This window comes from Montipora capricornis, chromosome 14 (genome assembly GCF_036669925.1).
Source record: "Montipora capricornis isolate CH-2021 chromosome 14, ASM3666992v2, whole genome shotgun sequence".
Taxonomy (NCBI): Eukaryota; Metazoa; Cnidaria; class Anthozoa; order Scleractinia; family Acroporidae; genus Montipora; species Montipora capricornis.
In genome coordinates this window covers 38,142,086-38,157,085 of record NC_090896.1, presented here as the reverse complement: position 1 = coordinate 38,157,085, position 15,000 = coordinate 38,142,086, and the positions used below count along the sequence as shown (strand labels likewise).

Here is a 15,000-nt window from a genome sequence, read left to right as displayed (position 1 = left end):
GGGGGGGTAACCGACGAGAAACCGGCGAGTAACCGCCTTGAATAACCTGATTGTAGAAGCACAGCAATGGGAATTCTCAGGCGGTCAGTAATCCAGGTACTACGAAAACCACCGATTTGTTGAATGGGTCCGAATTACTGAGTCACTGCCCCGCCCACTTTTGCTTGTAAATTGTTCAAATTCTTGAGAGGCGTTGTGTTCGACGCTACTTTTCAGGCCGGCCAGTGAACCCTTCCTGCACTCGCAGTAACAGCGAGTCCATGGTCGTAACCCCTTCGCTGAACAAGAATCATTTTAACCAACGGTTAGCGCTAACCAGGCTTAAAGCAACCGGACCCTGACATTTAGATTTGCGCATAAAGGGGATGCACAAAGCTGACCATTCTCGCCCAAGAGCAGCCTAACCCTTTCCGGCAGCCACTGGAGGATGGGCACGAAGGCCAGGCGCGGGTTGCTCGAAGCATGGTTAGCGCTAACCAGCGTTAAATACAACGGAAACCTATAGGTTTTGATATCTTTGATACCAACGGTTAGCGCTAACCAGGCTTCGAGCAACCGGCCCCTGATGTATAGAGCTTACGTCGAATAAGAGGGCTGGGCGGATCAGGGGACCAGAATGGTCGATCAAACAGTTGACATCAAAACATACTTGTGTCATCAGTGGTGTGGTTAGAACTTTCCTTAGGTGCGGTATATAATCCAGGTTCATGGACAGCTTACTTGACGATGTGCTGTGGAGGAAGAACCCACGGCAGTGAAAGAAATCCCACCAGTGGCGGAAAATACTGTAGATTCTTGGACATTGTTCAACCAAAATTCAAGATTGCCTGATTAATTTAAAATCATGGCTGGACACGATAACCGCCCACTAAAGTGTCCTCAATGTTTTAGCGGTTGTCTCGAGTTTCATCATTTATAAAACATATTTTGTTGAAACGCCTTTCAGATATGGGAAAACTTGTCAAGGGTGACTCAATCTCTGCTTGAAAAATAGCCCTAAACGCACTGCACAAAATGGTAAGTCTAACAAGCCTGTCATCTACACCCAGCACCAATGGTCAGACCTGTTACTGTCAATTGAATTCATAATGCAACTTCAAATGCAGAATCTACTTCTAACGCAAAGAAACAAACATCATAAAAGTACAGAGAAGATTTAGAATAGGCGAGGCAGAGTCGAACCCGGATGGATGGCTTCTCCTTACAGTTTCCGATGTCCACTAACGAGGTAAGCTCTTGAGAACTTCAGTCAAACATTTTTAAGAGTATTCACAAAGTGGTACCCAGCAAAACAAGTGAAACGTAACCGTGTTCAAAGTGGTACTTAAAACTTAATACTGTAGATCCGCGCGGCTTAGCTCAGAAACGGTATTTCTTGTTGAAGTAATAAAGCCCTATTTCTGCCTGTTTTCTTTTTTTTTTTTACAGCGGTTAGCTTGTCATATCAAGATGGGATATTGCATCGTTTAATTGTCACGGCCCAGGCCCCATCGTCCAAGGGAATTCTGAGATATGGAAACAAGTCATAACCAACCCTAACACGTCACAATCATTTAAAGAAACTGAGCCCAGGAAATTTGAAAGCGAAACTAATAAGCGATTGTAAATTCGTTTTCCCTAGTAAACACTTTTGTTGGCAAAAAAATTTCGAAGAAATTTGTTTGAAAACATTATTTCCTCTAGTTTAAAACTTATTCTAAGGAAAGAGTGGAGGTTCCCTTTAAGAGGAATTCAGTTCATGTCATTGAAGAAATTCAACATTTGAAATTCATTCTTCGTTTAACACTTGCACACGCCCGGGTGCTCTAATTTGACTTACCTTAAGCGCATGTGACTCTGTAGTTCTTGAAGAATGCGGTCTAACCTGCCGCGTTTAGAATTTTTACCAAGCCACTGAGGAAATTCGATTTTCTGCCCCATTCCTCCACATATAAGGCCAGAAGGAATCACGCACGAAAATACAGCCTAATAGAGGGAAAAAAATTGTCTAACTAATGAAATTACTCATAGTGACTGAGCAGAGGACGCCTAAAGGATATTAGTAGAATTCTACTAGTATATAAATGCAAATGCTGTACTCTGATTGGCTGAGCCATTGAACACTATCAGCCATTAGTGTGCAGTGGCTGGAGGTCGTCTTGGAAATAACAACGTTTTTTTTCGTTTTTCCAAAGTTTTGGAGGAAAATCTGGAGGCAAATGGGTAATTAAATTTCTGAGAAGTCTATACGAAGGACATTTACGGTTTCTTGACTTTCAAAAAAGTTGAAATTATTGAAAAAGCTGATGCGCTCGCGCGCTCAACTTAGATTTTAAATGGCAATTCAATCCGAACGATCTTTTTCAGGCGCAAAGTTTAATAATAGTAATTTAAGTAAGAACTCCACTAAAACAATTAGATTATTCGCACTCGATTTCTATGAGGTGATAGTTGATTCGCCCTTCGGCCTCATCAACTATCACCTCATAGAAATCTCGAGCTCATAATCTAATTGTTAATTAAAGTGTTCAAGAGACGCGGACTGCTACGACAACGCCACAAAACAAGAATACTATTGGAGTAATAAATAACAGGTTCTCACGCGAGGTGCCCAAACGTTTATTAAACGTCCTTTGACGATACAATTGAATCATGCATTCTCGATCTTTACTTCAAACTGTTCGTACCAATTCAGTTAAAGGATACTTTGCCTGAAACACGGTTAACAAAAAATGGCTAGTTCTAAACTAGCACCTATGGCTATTATAGGCAGCCAGTACTCCTCTTTAAATTAATTGGAAATAAAAAATTACCTTGTAATAGGGCCATCTGGACGAGTACAAAAAAACTAAATGTGGTCGATGCTGTTGATGGGATAATCGCGAACAGACAAACCTGCATAGGCAGCAGAGACCAGTTTCCCTTTTCTCTTATCAGCCTTCCAACCAGATCGCCATCACTAATAGAATCTGCAGTCTGGTTAACAAGTGTCAGGGTCTTCTTTATATTGCCACTAAACAAAATAAAAAATTTACTTTTGGGATGTCACCTAACTAATCTGTGATCAGCAGTAGCATGGACCAATCAGCGAACAGCTTGCATGCGATCATAGTAGATGATCACGTGTAAAGAAAAAATACAAATACCCATTGCTAATTGGCTATTGATTAAGGTCGTTCGTTCCTCGAGAAAGTGCGACGAAAAATGGTGAAACGCCAAAGGGAAAAAAATGAAACAAGGAATAAGATGATAAGTTTTCTTTCTGGGAATATCCAAACTTTAACTCCGCCAAAACAGTTTCATTCTTAAGCAACGGGCCCACACATCTCAAACTAAACGAAACAAGCGCGAAGACAACAATTAGCCAAAATTATGCTTTAGTGACGTTCTGGGAGACAGCATAACTACTGTCATAACATAAGACGCCACATCGCTTTCACAAACCCTTTGAAATCTTAATAACAAAGAAAATACCAAAACCATGGCAACACACACGACTTCCAGTATTTCAATAAATAATAATAACAATAATAATAATTTAATAATAATAATAATAATAATAATAATAATAATAATAATAATGATAAGAAGAAGAAGAAGAAGAAGAAGAAGAGAAGAAGAAGAAGAAGAAGAAGAAGAGAAGAAGAAGAAGAAGAAGAAGAAGAAGAAGAAGAAGAAGAAGAAGAAGAAGAAGAAGAAGAAGAAGAAAAAGAAGAAGAATGATGATGCTTGGCTTAGTTGCTGGAAGGCGGCACTCACGCATGTAGTTGTTGGTATACAAGAACTTTACCAACAGTTACTTTCAACAAAGGTTTTCTATCAGAGGAAGGTTGGGACGAGTGTCAGCGGAGACGAAAGGTGTCGAATGTGTGGAAAGGCAACAGAGAGTGTCCCACATATCCTAGCTGGATGTGGGGCATTAGCCCAGACTTTGTCTTTGGCAAGGCATAACGTGATCTGGGCGTTGGACCTAGTTCCATCAGAGGTTCCGTGGTTTTCGAAGACCCAGCCAAAGCCTATGTATGAGAATGAGAGGGCAATAGCATATTGGGACATTCCTCTGTACGCTAATAACACGCACGTAAAGGCGAAAAGGATCGACGCTACCATCGTGGACAAGGAGAACAAGAAAGTATGATAGAGATGAGCTGCCTGTGGGCGGAAAACAGGGAGGAGAAAGCTGCCGAGAAGATAACAAAGTACGGGCCATTAAGTTGGGAGCTCTAGCAGAGATATCCTGAACATCGTATGACACAGTACAATATTATTGTGGATGTACTCGGAGGTTACTCAAGAGATGTCAGGAAGGCACTTAAAGAGCCAGTGGGAGATAAAAGCTACACAATAGCTCTGCAGATACAGAAGTCAGTCATCACAAGCTCACTCAATATTGCGAGGCGCTTTAAGTTTTTGAAATAAGGGAATTAGGCGTTTTATTACATTCAAGTGTTTCCATAGTGATGAATAGAAGTTTTAGTATTTAGATTGAGGATTTTATGAATAGCAATTAGGTTTAGTATTTAATTACTAAGGATTTTCATGATTAGGAACTGTTTAATTACTTCGAGTTTTGATTGGTTTACTGGATTGTCTCCGTCGTTTCTGATTGGCCGAAGTAATTACTTTGGTTTTGGTTTTACGACGCTCGATTGAAACAATAACAATAATAATAACAATAATAATAATAATAATAATAATAATAATAATAATAATAATAATAATAATACTAATACTGATAATAATACTAATACTAATAATACTAATAATAATACTAATACTACTACTACTACTACTAATAATAATAATAATAATAATAATAATAGTAACAATACAAGGTCCTTGAATTATTACCGTCAAAACGAGCTTCAATGGAATTTCTAAAAATTTTGTTGAAAGGAGAGTGCCCGGATATACATCCTTACAAAACACACACCGTCCTTCTCCAGGTTCAACCATCAGATAGTTTTCTTGCACAAAGAGAGGCATCATGGAGTAGTCACAGAAAAACAAGTCCGATTTGTCGTTGCAGTTCATTTTCGAGCTCTCAGCTCCAGACAATAGTTTTCTCACGGCATCAAAAGGTCCCTGGAAGAGGATTAGGACGCAGTTAATAAAAATGCTCTTATGGATGGTTAAAAAAAACACCGAGTGCAGAATAGAACTTCATCCTAAACACAATACTCTCTAAAATTTGAAGAGAGTTGTTCAGAAAAAAACAAAACAAAACAAAACAAAACAAAACAAAGTATGCAAGTGTGTCAAGATTATGCCTTCTTTTTTAGGCGATGACAAACACTGTATGAAAACCTATATTTTTAACGAGTGAAAATGCTTCAAAATTGGAAAAATTGAAAAAGGTACCAATTTGTGTTCCTTTTCTGTGGCAGAATAAACCTTCTTGGGTCAGTTCTTGCCGTGTACTTTGGAAGTACAGCCAGTCTGCACACTGTGCAGGCATACTGTCACGACGGACAGGGAGTTTTAGTAAAGACGACGGCAACGTTAACTTCAAGGTCACTTCATAATACAACTTAACGCTATCGTAAGTATTTCGCGATTATTCCATCTTGTTCACCTTGAACAAGAGAGGCGAACTATCATATAACTGGATTTATAGAAACGGTTCTAAAGTGAAGATAAAAAGTGAACGAATCCCTGCTATATCTATTGCAAGCTGGACATTTTGTGACTTCGTAAACCCGTAGAGGATGTGAATACGAAGGACCTGTATAAGAGAGAAAGATATTTGAAGTGCTCTTTACGTTACGATTGGCACATTTGAAAGTCTGAACTCACTTGTGATTGACCAAAGTACTTAGTTTGGTTTTTGCTATCCAGCAATCCGGCAAATTGAAAACACCCACTATGCTCTTATTCTCGCACCAACTCCTTACCATTTTGATGTCTTTTTGCGCTTTAGCAGCGTCTGCCTTAGCCTGATCATAATTCAGACTCTTTTCCTTGGCTGTCCACATGCACATGTTGTGAAGAACCTAAAAAAAAAATTATCACAAAACAAAATGATCTTTTCTTAATTGTTTATCTGTTCATAATTAGAAGAGAAGAGAGTGAGAGTTTGTTGTTTTAAACGCCCCCTGTATTGTTCTAGCAAGTAATATGTATTCACGAGCTATTTTTAATTTGTTCTTACGTTAAGAAAAAAGAAAAGACGCCAGTAAATAACACGTTACTGTTCATCTTAGTAATTTGCGTTCGAAAGCTTTCGTTGATGTTTTCATATTATGCGAATTTCGTGCTTGAGGGTTGTCGCTTTAACATTACCATTTCTCTTCTTGTGTATCGCAATGCCACATAAAGCAAAGGAATAACAATGCGAATAAAAAGGCATAATCTTTGATACGAGACGGATATTATCCTGATATTTACACGCGCGCATATGTCTGTCAACATACGGAAACGTGTCATACGCGCGTGTGGTACACATAACTGCGATTCGCTTTTCTTTGAGCTGCACACGTATCGTCAAGTGCCTACATCCACAAAATAACTTCAAAATTTGTCCTTTTTTTCAGCCCTGCACATGTAAATTGTTTTACGAGTGCTTCTTTCTGTTGAGGTCTCTGGAAAAACTTTTACTGAAACCGTTCCTTAAGGCAACTATTGCAAATTAAAGACAATATGCACGGTAAACGATGAAGACAAGTTGAACAAAATCTTTGGATATGAAGTGTTGGCCGACCTGCCTAACATCTTGGTTTGCTCCAAGAATGATCTGTTCCATGGCTTGAGGTGGTATCTTCAGTCCTTCCTTGAAGGCGATGCTCATCATGGCTCCCTTAAATGAAGAACATGTTGATTTCATTCAGGAGTTCTGGACCTGGAGCTTGCTCGGGACCGTATTGAGGAATATTGGCCCTGGGTAGTCTGTGCAGACCTTGCTGCACTCGGTCCGAACGGCAACGACCTCGGGCCAATATTTCCCAAGTCAAGCTATGATCTTCGCAGTTGTGATCGCAATTTCTACAATTGCGTAGAGAATATAGCTACCGTGACAAAACACAATCGATTAGAAAAGCGCAGTAATGCAGCAGCTCTCGTAATCTGCTACTGTTTGATATTGCGTAGAGTTAATAATGATTACGTATAAATGGACGTAATCTTGTTAACTCGATTATATTTTTAATTGTCACTTTCACATTTCTTTCTTCCTTCTTTTTTTGCAAAAATTAGATATGTAGACACTTTCCGCCTAGATTAGCATTTGCTATTTGCAGGATAGTGTAGTCTTTTCATCTATAAATAAAATAAATATACTTAATTAACCTTCAATCTTGATACCAAGCAACCTCTCAATTTGGAGAGACAAGTCGCTATAAGGAGCAGCCTGCCGTTTCACGTACACGCGACGCTAAATCTCTCAAACGTCACACGCGTGTAACACGAACAAGGAAAAACAAAACAAAACAAAGAAGACATGAATCTAAAAATATCCATGGCTTAGTACGAGATCATTCAAAGTGGGGCATCATCCATTCGCTCCCAATGATGAACTCAAAGGTACTGAAAAGCCATCGAAGAGTTCAAGCAAGGACGAAGACGACGGCTAAGACAACGTCGCGTTAATTTAATATTTTTGGGATCATATCATCATCGTTTCGCATGGAAAGCGTGTGCCAACTTTCCAAGAGCGAAACTAGTATAGAAGGCGTGGGAAACAAATGAGAATGTTGAAAATTTATCGCTTGGTGCAGACATTCTCCACATAACCTCAAAATATGCTCATTTCACTTCGTTGCCACGATCCGAACAGCAAAGACATGTAAAGAAGGCAAAACGCATAGGCGGGGCGTGTAGAGCTTTTGTTTCTGTTCATTGAACCCGAGCCTCTGTGGCGCTATCGTCGTCGTCGCCGATATCTTCGTTGCTTAAGCACCCTTAGAAATCCATAACAGACAACCGCCGTTGAATGGAGTCTAGGAAACTGCGGCATCTAGGTCATCGATCACGATGGCTGCTTCCATGCGTGACAAATACAGGGTACCCTACTAGAAGACGCCGATGCGGAATGGAAGAGAACGCACCTGTCACACTTCTTGTTGAATCAATGGTGTTGTGTCACGCAATCGAGAGAAACAGCCAAGGAAGGCTTAGGGATGGCTCTCCCAAATTCCCTTAGCACCTCTCGGCCGTTATTCTCGATTCCGTGACAAAACACAATCGATTAGAAAAGCGCAGTAATGCAGCAGCTCTCGTAATCTGCTACTGTTTGATATTGTAAGCAGGTCCTATTGCTTTTAAGTCCACGTTATTGTTTTTTGTTTTTGGCTTAGGTATCAAGCCAATAACAATACAAGTCACGAGTGCTACTCCATGGCTCGAAAAGCACGCAGACTGAATGACACAGAAGCGACTGCTGGCAGTTTATAACGATGGATAAGTCTTAATCCACGGTTGAAGGAACCAACCTTTATCTGGTCCACGCGAGGTCTCTGAAATCTCAAGTCAAAGCAATAGTTTGCCAAGCTGCGAATCTTTTGACTGTTCCTATCATTGCACATACAGATTATCGGAATCTTGGAGTTCTTTATCAGTGATATGAGTTCCTGTTGATACAATAAAAAAAAAATAAATAAATGATTTAAAAGGATAAATTTACCTCTGAAAGAGAGGGAACTTTGTGAAAAAAAAAATCCTAGCAACCAAGTTATAATAATATCTAATTTTCACCCAAATGTGGACTAATGCAAATCCTGCATTTTAATTGGCTAAATTACTGGGACTATTTGTAATAGTCCTCGAGTAGCGAAAAGCGTGACGCTCTCTTTCGTTTTATCCCCAAATAAATATTTCTTCAACTTGCTTTTAATAACTTTATTATTGCCTTTTCTGTCCGACTAGTTGGGTGATACTTAAACAATTAGACCCTTCGCCCTCAAGGGCCACGCGTCAATAACCCATTCGGCTTCGCCTCGTGATGTGCTATTGACCGGTAGCCCGCAAAAGTATTGTTGCAATTATTCCAACAAAGCCTTAGCAGTATGACACGGCAATAGTCCATTTCCGAGTTCATGTCTGCCTTCTCTTCAAAGTGAGGGGCGAAGTTTTTGTCATGGTAACTAGTTGTACTTTACATATGAATGAAAACTAATTTTCATACGAAAAATTTCACTCTTAGACTCGCTTTGAAGAGGAGGCAGACATGAACGTACAAGCCTGGCCACAATTGGCACGACACACTCTCACATAAATTCTATATTCCCAGCCTCTTCCAATTTTAAGCCTTTTAGCTTTGACATAACGAGCCAGTTGTTACCCATCGAAAACTGATAAATTCTTGGGTGGCAAAAGCGCGAATGATTCCATACATTCGTTGTAAAAAAAGTCGAATTTTTAAAGCATCATCGCTCAGAGATCAAATTGTTGCAATGCACTTTTCAGAGTCAGCAATTTATTCTACGCTGAGGACTGATTAGAAAACGATAGCCTTCTGCCAATAAGACAAAAAATGTAATCAACGATTTCCCTATACGGTATCTGGCTAAAAGTTTTAGAAATGTCTGCAGCTCATTTTGAAAATTGTCCAGTGAAATTCACGTCCAGAGAAATCTACGTGAAATGAGAATCTTAACTAGTGTCCGCAAGATTTCATAGGATATGCCCACGCACCTAAAGAAGGAGCAGGCGTAGGTTAGTTGATTAGTGCGCGGCTTTCCGACCAAGAGGTCCCCAATTCGATCCTCGGGAACTTCCAACGACTGTTACGACTTTCCTCTGATCCGTGTAGCTATAGGCTTTAAATACCCGTAAAACGGAGCACTGACAAAGGGAGGGTGGTAAAGAGCGCACCGTCGGCTTCCATTGATACCAGCCCCGTAGCTGAAGGAACTACCGACGTTAAATAATGTGGCTTTACCTTTTTTTAAAATCTTTTTTATCAAATAAAGCTGAATCATAACGCCTGTCGTTTGCCTCTTTAAGGGTAACAAGTACCTGACTGTTTGCTTACCTGCATCCCACCTCTGTCCTCGTTGCCTGCCATCCCATCAACTTCATCCATAATCAGGACATGTTTCTCGGGATCCGTCTTCTGACCTTTTATAACAAAGAGTGCACACGTTCACTAGGGCAGTTTTTAATTGAGTGTCGAAAGCAAGGAGCGAATCGCTTTGGTTTTTGGTTTCTTCACTCAGTGATTTGTTCAAAGTTCTCGCGCAACTTTTTCAACCAATCAGAAGTGAAACCAAAACCAACCGTGGCTCCGGCGTGCACATTTTCCCGCTCTTCGTGTCGGCTACGTGTAATTACTTCGACTTTTGATTGATTTACCGGATTGTCTCCGTCCTTTTTGATTGGCCATAGTAATTTCTTTGGTTTTGGTTTTTACGACACTCGACTGAAACTCGCTCTAAATGACTACATGTAGTTGTGTCGCTGTAAACCCCATTAGCAAAAGAAGAGGACTTTAAAATATAACCAGAAGCACATCACCTTGAAGCGTGTAACTTGCGACTCTTTTCAGTGTAAACTAATAAAAGATTACAAATAAAATCAACGGTTGGATTTTGAGCCGGGAGATGAGAAAATCTGAGTACACGGAGAAAAACCTCTCGGTGCAGAGTAAAGAACCAACAAACTCACCCCACATATGACGCCAAGTCTATGAATCGAACACGTGACACATTGGTGAGAGGCCAGTGCTCTCATCACAGTTAACCCAGGCTCACTGTGTGCGTCATGTAGGTATTAAAATATAGAGAACATGAGGCGAAGTTTAGGTCTGAAAATTTGCTAGAAAATGGAAATAAAAATCGATAAAACTTACTTACTTACCATGTGGTAAGCTGTTGTCGTCTTTAATACGTACACGAAGTTTCGGGAAAAATGGTCCCCGTTCACCTTCCTTCATAGTATAGTGACAAGGTAGGAGACAGAAGCCAACTTAAGAACTCCAATCGACCCAAAACAAGCACGATTTTTCTCGTGAAAATCGAATCCAGTCGCTAAATAAACACGCCAGGTTCGTGGAACAGGAATTTCTCTAAACCATGAATCCACTGAAGCATCTCCAGGTAGCAACGCAAAGCCACCAGGCTCCGTAGAACTTGTACGTTGACCTGCTAAAATGTCGGCCCGAAAGCGTTGTACTCGCGAAGTGTCCAATTCAAAATGGCACTGAACTCGGGACGCCTGGTGACGAGTATAATAAGTTCTGGAGGGAGGGGAGTCCCAAATTGCTAAAAACAAAACCCACTGAGCAATCTGGGACTCCCCTCCCTCCAGGGGACATATATTCCCCTCGTCACCAGGCGTCCCGAGTCCAGTGCCAATTTGAATTGGACACTCCTCGAGGACAACGCTTTCGAGCCGCCATTTTAGCAGGTCAACCTACAAGTTCTACGGAGTCTGGTGGCTTCGCGTTGCTACCCGGAGATGCTTCAGTGGATTCATGGTTTAGAGAAATTCATGTTCCACGAGCCTGGTGTGTTTATTTAGCGACTGGATTCGATTTTCGCGAAAAAAATCATGCTTGTTTTTGGGTCGATCGGACTCTCTAAGCTGGCTTCCGTCTCCTACCTTGTCACTATACTATGAAGGAAGGTGAACGGGGACCATTTTTCCCGAAACTTCGTGTACGTATTAAAGCCAACAACAGCTCATCACATGTTAAGTTTTATCGATTTTTATTTCTATTTTCTAGCAAATTTTCAGACCTAAACTTCGCCTCATATGTTCTCTATATATTTTAATACCTACGTGACGCACACAGTGAGCCTGGGTTTCCTGTGCTCTCATCACTTCGCCATCCTCGTTCTCGTAATGACAAAGAAGTATAAACTTTTCGCTCGTTTTGACGCTGCGGTCTTGTGATTCATTGAATGTCTACTCTAAAATCCATAAATACCTATTATTTTTTTTTGTGCGTTATTTTACCAGAGAGAAAACCATCCATGGTTTTATTGCTGAGGGATTGAGATATGTGTTCTTCCAGGGTCTTTTTGTTTCTTGTATCACTGGCATTCATCTCAACGTAGCTAAAGCCAAGCTCTTCACACACCAGTGTTGCTGTAGTTGTTTTACCAACCCCTGGGGACCCTGAAAGGAGAGCTGCTTTAAGGGATGAGCCATCTTGGTCTTTTTTGAAGAAAGATGCTGAACAAAAGAATTGAGAAAGAAAGAAATCAAATCAGACAACTGTTACTCTGCATGTCGATTTACAGTGAACTGGAAATAACAGGTATTTTTCAAGCAAGTCGTGACAGTGGAAGGGTGCATGTTGATGCAGCTGCACAAGTGATTAACATCATTAAAATACATTATGTAGAACTAAATATGGCCACCTTATGCAATAGACCATTTTACAGTTGTAGCTAAGTTATCTGGCCTAAGAATGGAAGCGAGGCTGCCGGTGACCCTGCTTTGATACAAACCTCTGTGCTTTTCTAATGTTAATGTAGACTAATTAGAATTACAACAACACGATTTACATGATAAAAGCAGTGAGGTCTGTATCAATACAAGGTCACCGGCAGCCTCGTAGCCATTCATAGGCTAGGTCACTGAGCAAACAACTGTAAAATTGCCTTTTTACAATGACTGCAAAAATTCCCGCGCGCCCATTGGCTATTTTTTATTGTCAATAAGCGGACAGACACATAAATTTATAATTTATGCGATAATGACGCAATATTGCTCGCGTCAGCTTGAAGTTTCTCCCAGTTTTGTCTCGCTTTCTTCTCGTGTTTTGACTTAATTTTGCAGATCCACTCGGCTATCGCCTCGTGGATCCACAGCTACTTTGACAATGTTATGACGCAATTCATGATCAATAACAGGGCAGACGCATGAAAAACTGACATCAATTTGTTAAATTACACAACATCGCATCTCCATCAAGTTTTTCCGATTTCGCTCGGATTTTCTCGCTTTTTTCGCTGGTATTTCTTACTTCCATTCGCGCTTGTTGGATATGAGACTGGTTATAGCCAACTCAGCGCTACGCGCCTCGTTGGCTATTTACTATCTCATATTCAACGCGCGTGCTCATGGAGTAATTTGGGAGCTTAAGCATTCGCATGCGCTGTTTTCTCTTATAACTTGTCTTCACACAGCCAAAATTACACTGTTAAGTATCTTTTCTCCATTAGAGATGATTAATATAAAAATCTGGGAGGCACCACTGTCCTGGCACGCGAAATGTTGTCTTCCGGTTGCCGTCCGCGTCTCAAAAATGCGCGTGCTTAAGCTCACTATCGTTAAATCATTGTAGTCATCAGCACTATTGCCATGGTTGAGGTCAAGGTCATCATTGCTGTCATTGTCATCACAATCTATGGTGATGAGGGACCTTGCGCAACCACAAAAACCTCGAGCATACGATTGCCGAAATAACAATAAACTTTATGAAGAGAAAAGTTTGGTTCTGCAGCTCTGTACATGTATGTGTTATTAAGCTTTTGGTTTTCCCGCAGTCATTGTTGCATAAGGTGTCTGTTATAATTATCGTCATCATCATCATCATCATTTTCACTGTGTAAGCATTACCTTGACCTTCAAAGCCTTTAGAAACAAACGAAAAGATGGGACTCAATTAAGACTCACATTTTGATGGTGGTTTCTTCCTATTCTGGTCCCAGTCTCTAAGCCAGTTCATCAGTTTTCGCATGTTACTCTTGTCACCCTGCTGGCCGATGATCTGCTTGATTGAGCGAGGACGATATTTGTCGACCCACATCAAGCTTTGCTCTCCTATTGTGCAACGGTTAAGAAACGCTGACAAATCAGACATCTCTCTCAAATACCAAATGGTTTGAACCCATAAGTTATATCAAAACCTAACAAAGTAAGGTTGCCTGGCTAAGTAGTCTTGAGATGGACTGTTGATGGAGTTTACAGCAAACGGCCACTTATGTTAATAAATGCACCCAATGAGATGCACACCAAATCTCGAAAACGAGGACCAAAGTCCCTTTAAGGCTCCTCTGCTACTATGATTCAGAACACTGAAACGTTTATCAGCAGAACTTTGCGCAATAAGATTTATGTGCGAGGACTTAATCTAGATTTGGAATACCTATTTCCAGTATTTCCAACAAAAAGTTAAGGGTAAAGGTTAGCATTATTTTTAGCTTAGGGAAAATGCAGTTGTTTATCTTTACTTGGAATACAGCATTTGGGGGACACATTAAGTGACGTTAATTAACAATTAGACCCGTAGCCCGCAAGTAGCTTCGCCTCATGGGCTATTGACCCGTAGCCCTTGTGGGCTACGGGTCTAATTGTTAATTAGTATCACCCAACTAGTCGTACAGAAATGCCAATAATAAAGTTAGCAAATGCAAGTTGAAGAAATATTTATTTGGGAATAAAACGAAAGAAAGCGTCACGCTTTTCGCTACTCGAGGACTATTACTAATAGTACTCTAGTAGCGTAGCCAATCAAAATGCAGGATTTGCATGAGTCCACTAGTTGGATGATACTAATAGCCTTTTTCACGGTTAGTTTTTCTTACTTGCATTACAATGTAATCTAACGTGGATGCGAGGCAATTTCGGGTTAAAACTACAAAATAGCCCGAAATTGCCTCACATACATGCTAGATTACATTGTAATGCAAATGAGAAAAACTAACCGTGAAAAGGGTTACTGTCTGTATTCCGAGACGCGAGTGATGCTGAAGTTGAGGAGAAGAGCAGGGGGACCCTTCGTGACGCTTATTGAAATCTGCGTGCATCTCATTAGCGGCATTTCTCGACATAACTCAAACGGCAAACGTCAGGCTGAAATGAATTTTGCGTTTCGGCAAAAATCAAATAAACTTCTTTGATTGTATGTCATTTCGTGGCTGTTGTGTACAGATATCGCGTAGCTTCCCCAAAAGAGAGAGACGTTAGAAAAAGACGACAACAAAAAGCCTACCATTTGCCGTCTGACTTCTCTAGTGGCCGACGTCTAAACAACCTGGGCGAAGGCTCCTTAGAGTCAAATGATAAAATTAGTATCCTGACAATTTCTTGGGAGAAAAATAAAGCCGGCCACCAGAGGGAGCGTACGTACAGGCA

The 15,000-nt window shown here is 40.6% G+C and overlaps 1 protein-coding gene and 1 pseudogene across 1 annotated transcript in view; one reads left to right on the top strand and one right to left on the bottom strand.

Moving 5' to 3' along the window:
- LOC138032734 (uncharacterized transmembrane protein DDB_G0289901-like) overlaps positions 1 to 15,000 on the top strand; it is a 549,011-nt pseudogene that overhangs the window by 51,711 nt on the left and 482,300 nt on the right.
- Positions 1 to 15,000, bottom strand: part of LOC138032727 (replication factor C subunit 1-like) — a 41,564-nt gene that overhangs the window by 2,295 nt on the left and 24,269 nt on the right. Inside the window, exons 12-21 of the mRNA XM_068880432.1 lie at positions 13,540 to 13,686; positions 11,872 to 12,090; positions 9,947 to 10,032; positions 8,406 to 8,543; positions 6,680 to 6,775; positions 5,874 to 5,972; positions 4,913 to 5,064; positions 2,875 to 2,992; positions 1,820 to 1,965; positions 650 to 731 (exon numbers count right to left, since the gene is read on the bottom strand). Coding sequence (XP_068736533.1) covers positions 650 to 731; positions 1,820 to 1,965; positions 2,875 to 2,992; positions 4,913 to 5,064; positions 5,874 to 5,972; positions 6,680 to 6,775; positions 8,406 to 8,543; positions 9,947 to 10,032; positions 11,872 to 12,090; positions 13,540 to 13,686 — 1,283 coding nt within the window. The remainder of the gene's footprint in view (positions 1 to 649; positions 732 to 1,819; positions 1,966 to 2,874; positions 2,993 to 4,912; positions 5,065 to 5,873; positions 5,973 to 6,679; positions 6,776 to 8,405; positions 8,544 to 9,946; positions 10,033 to 11,871; positions 12,091 to 13,539; positions 13,687 to 15,000) is intronic.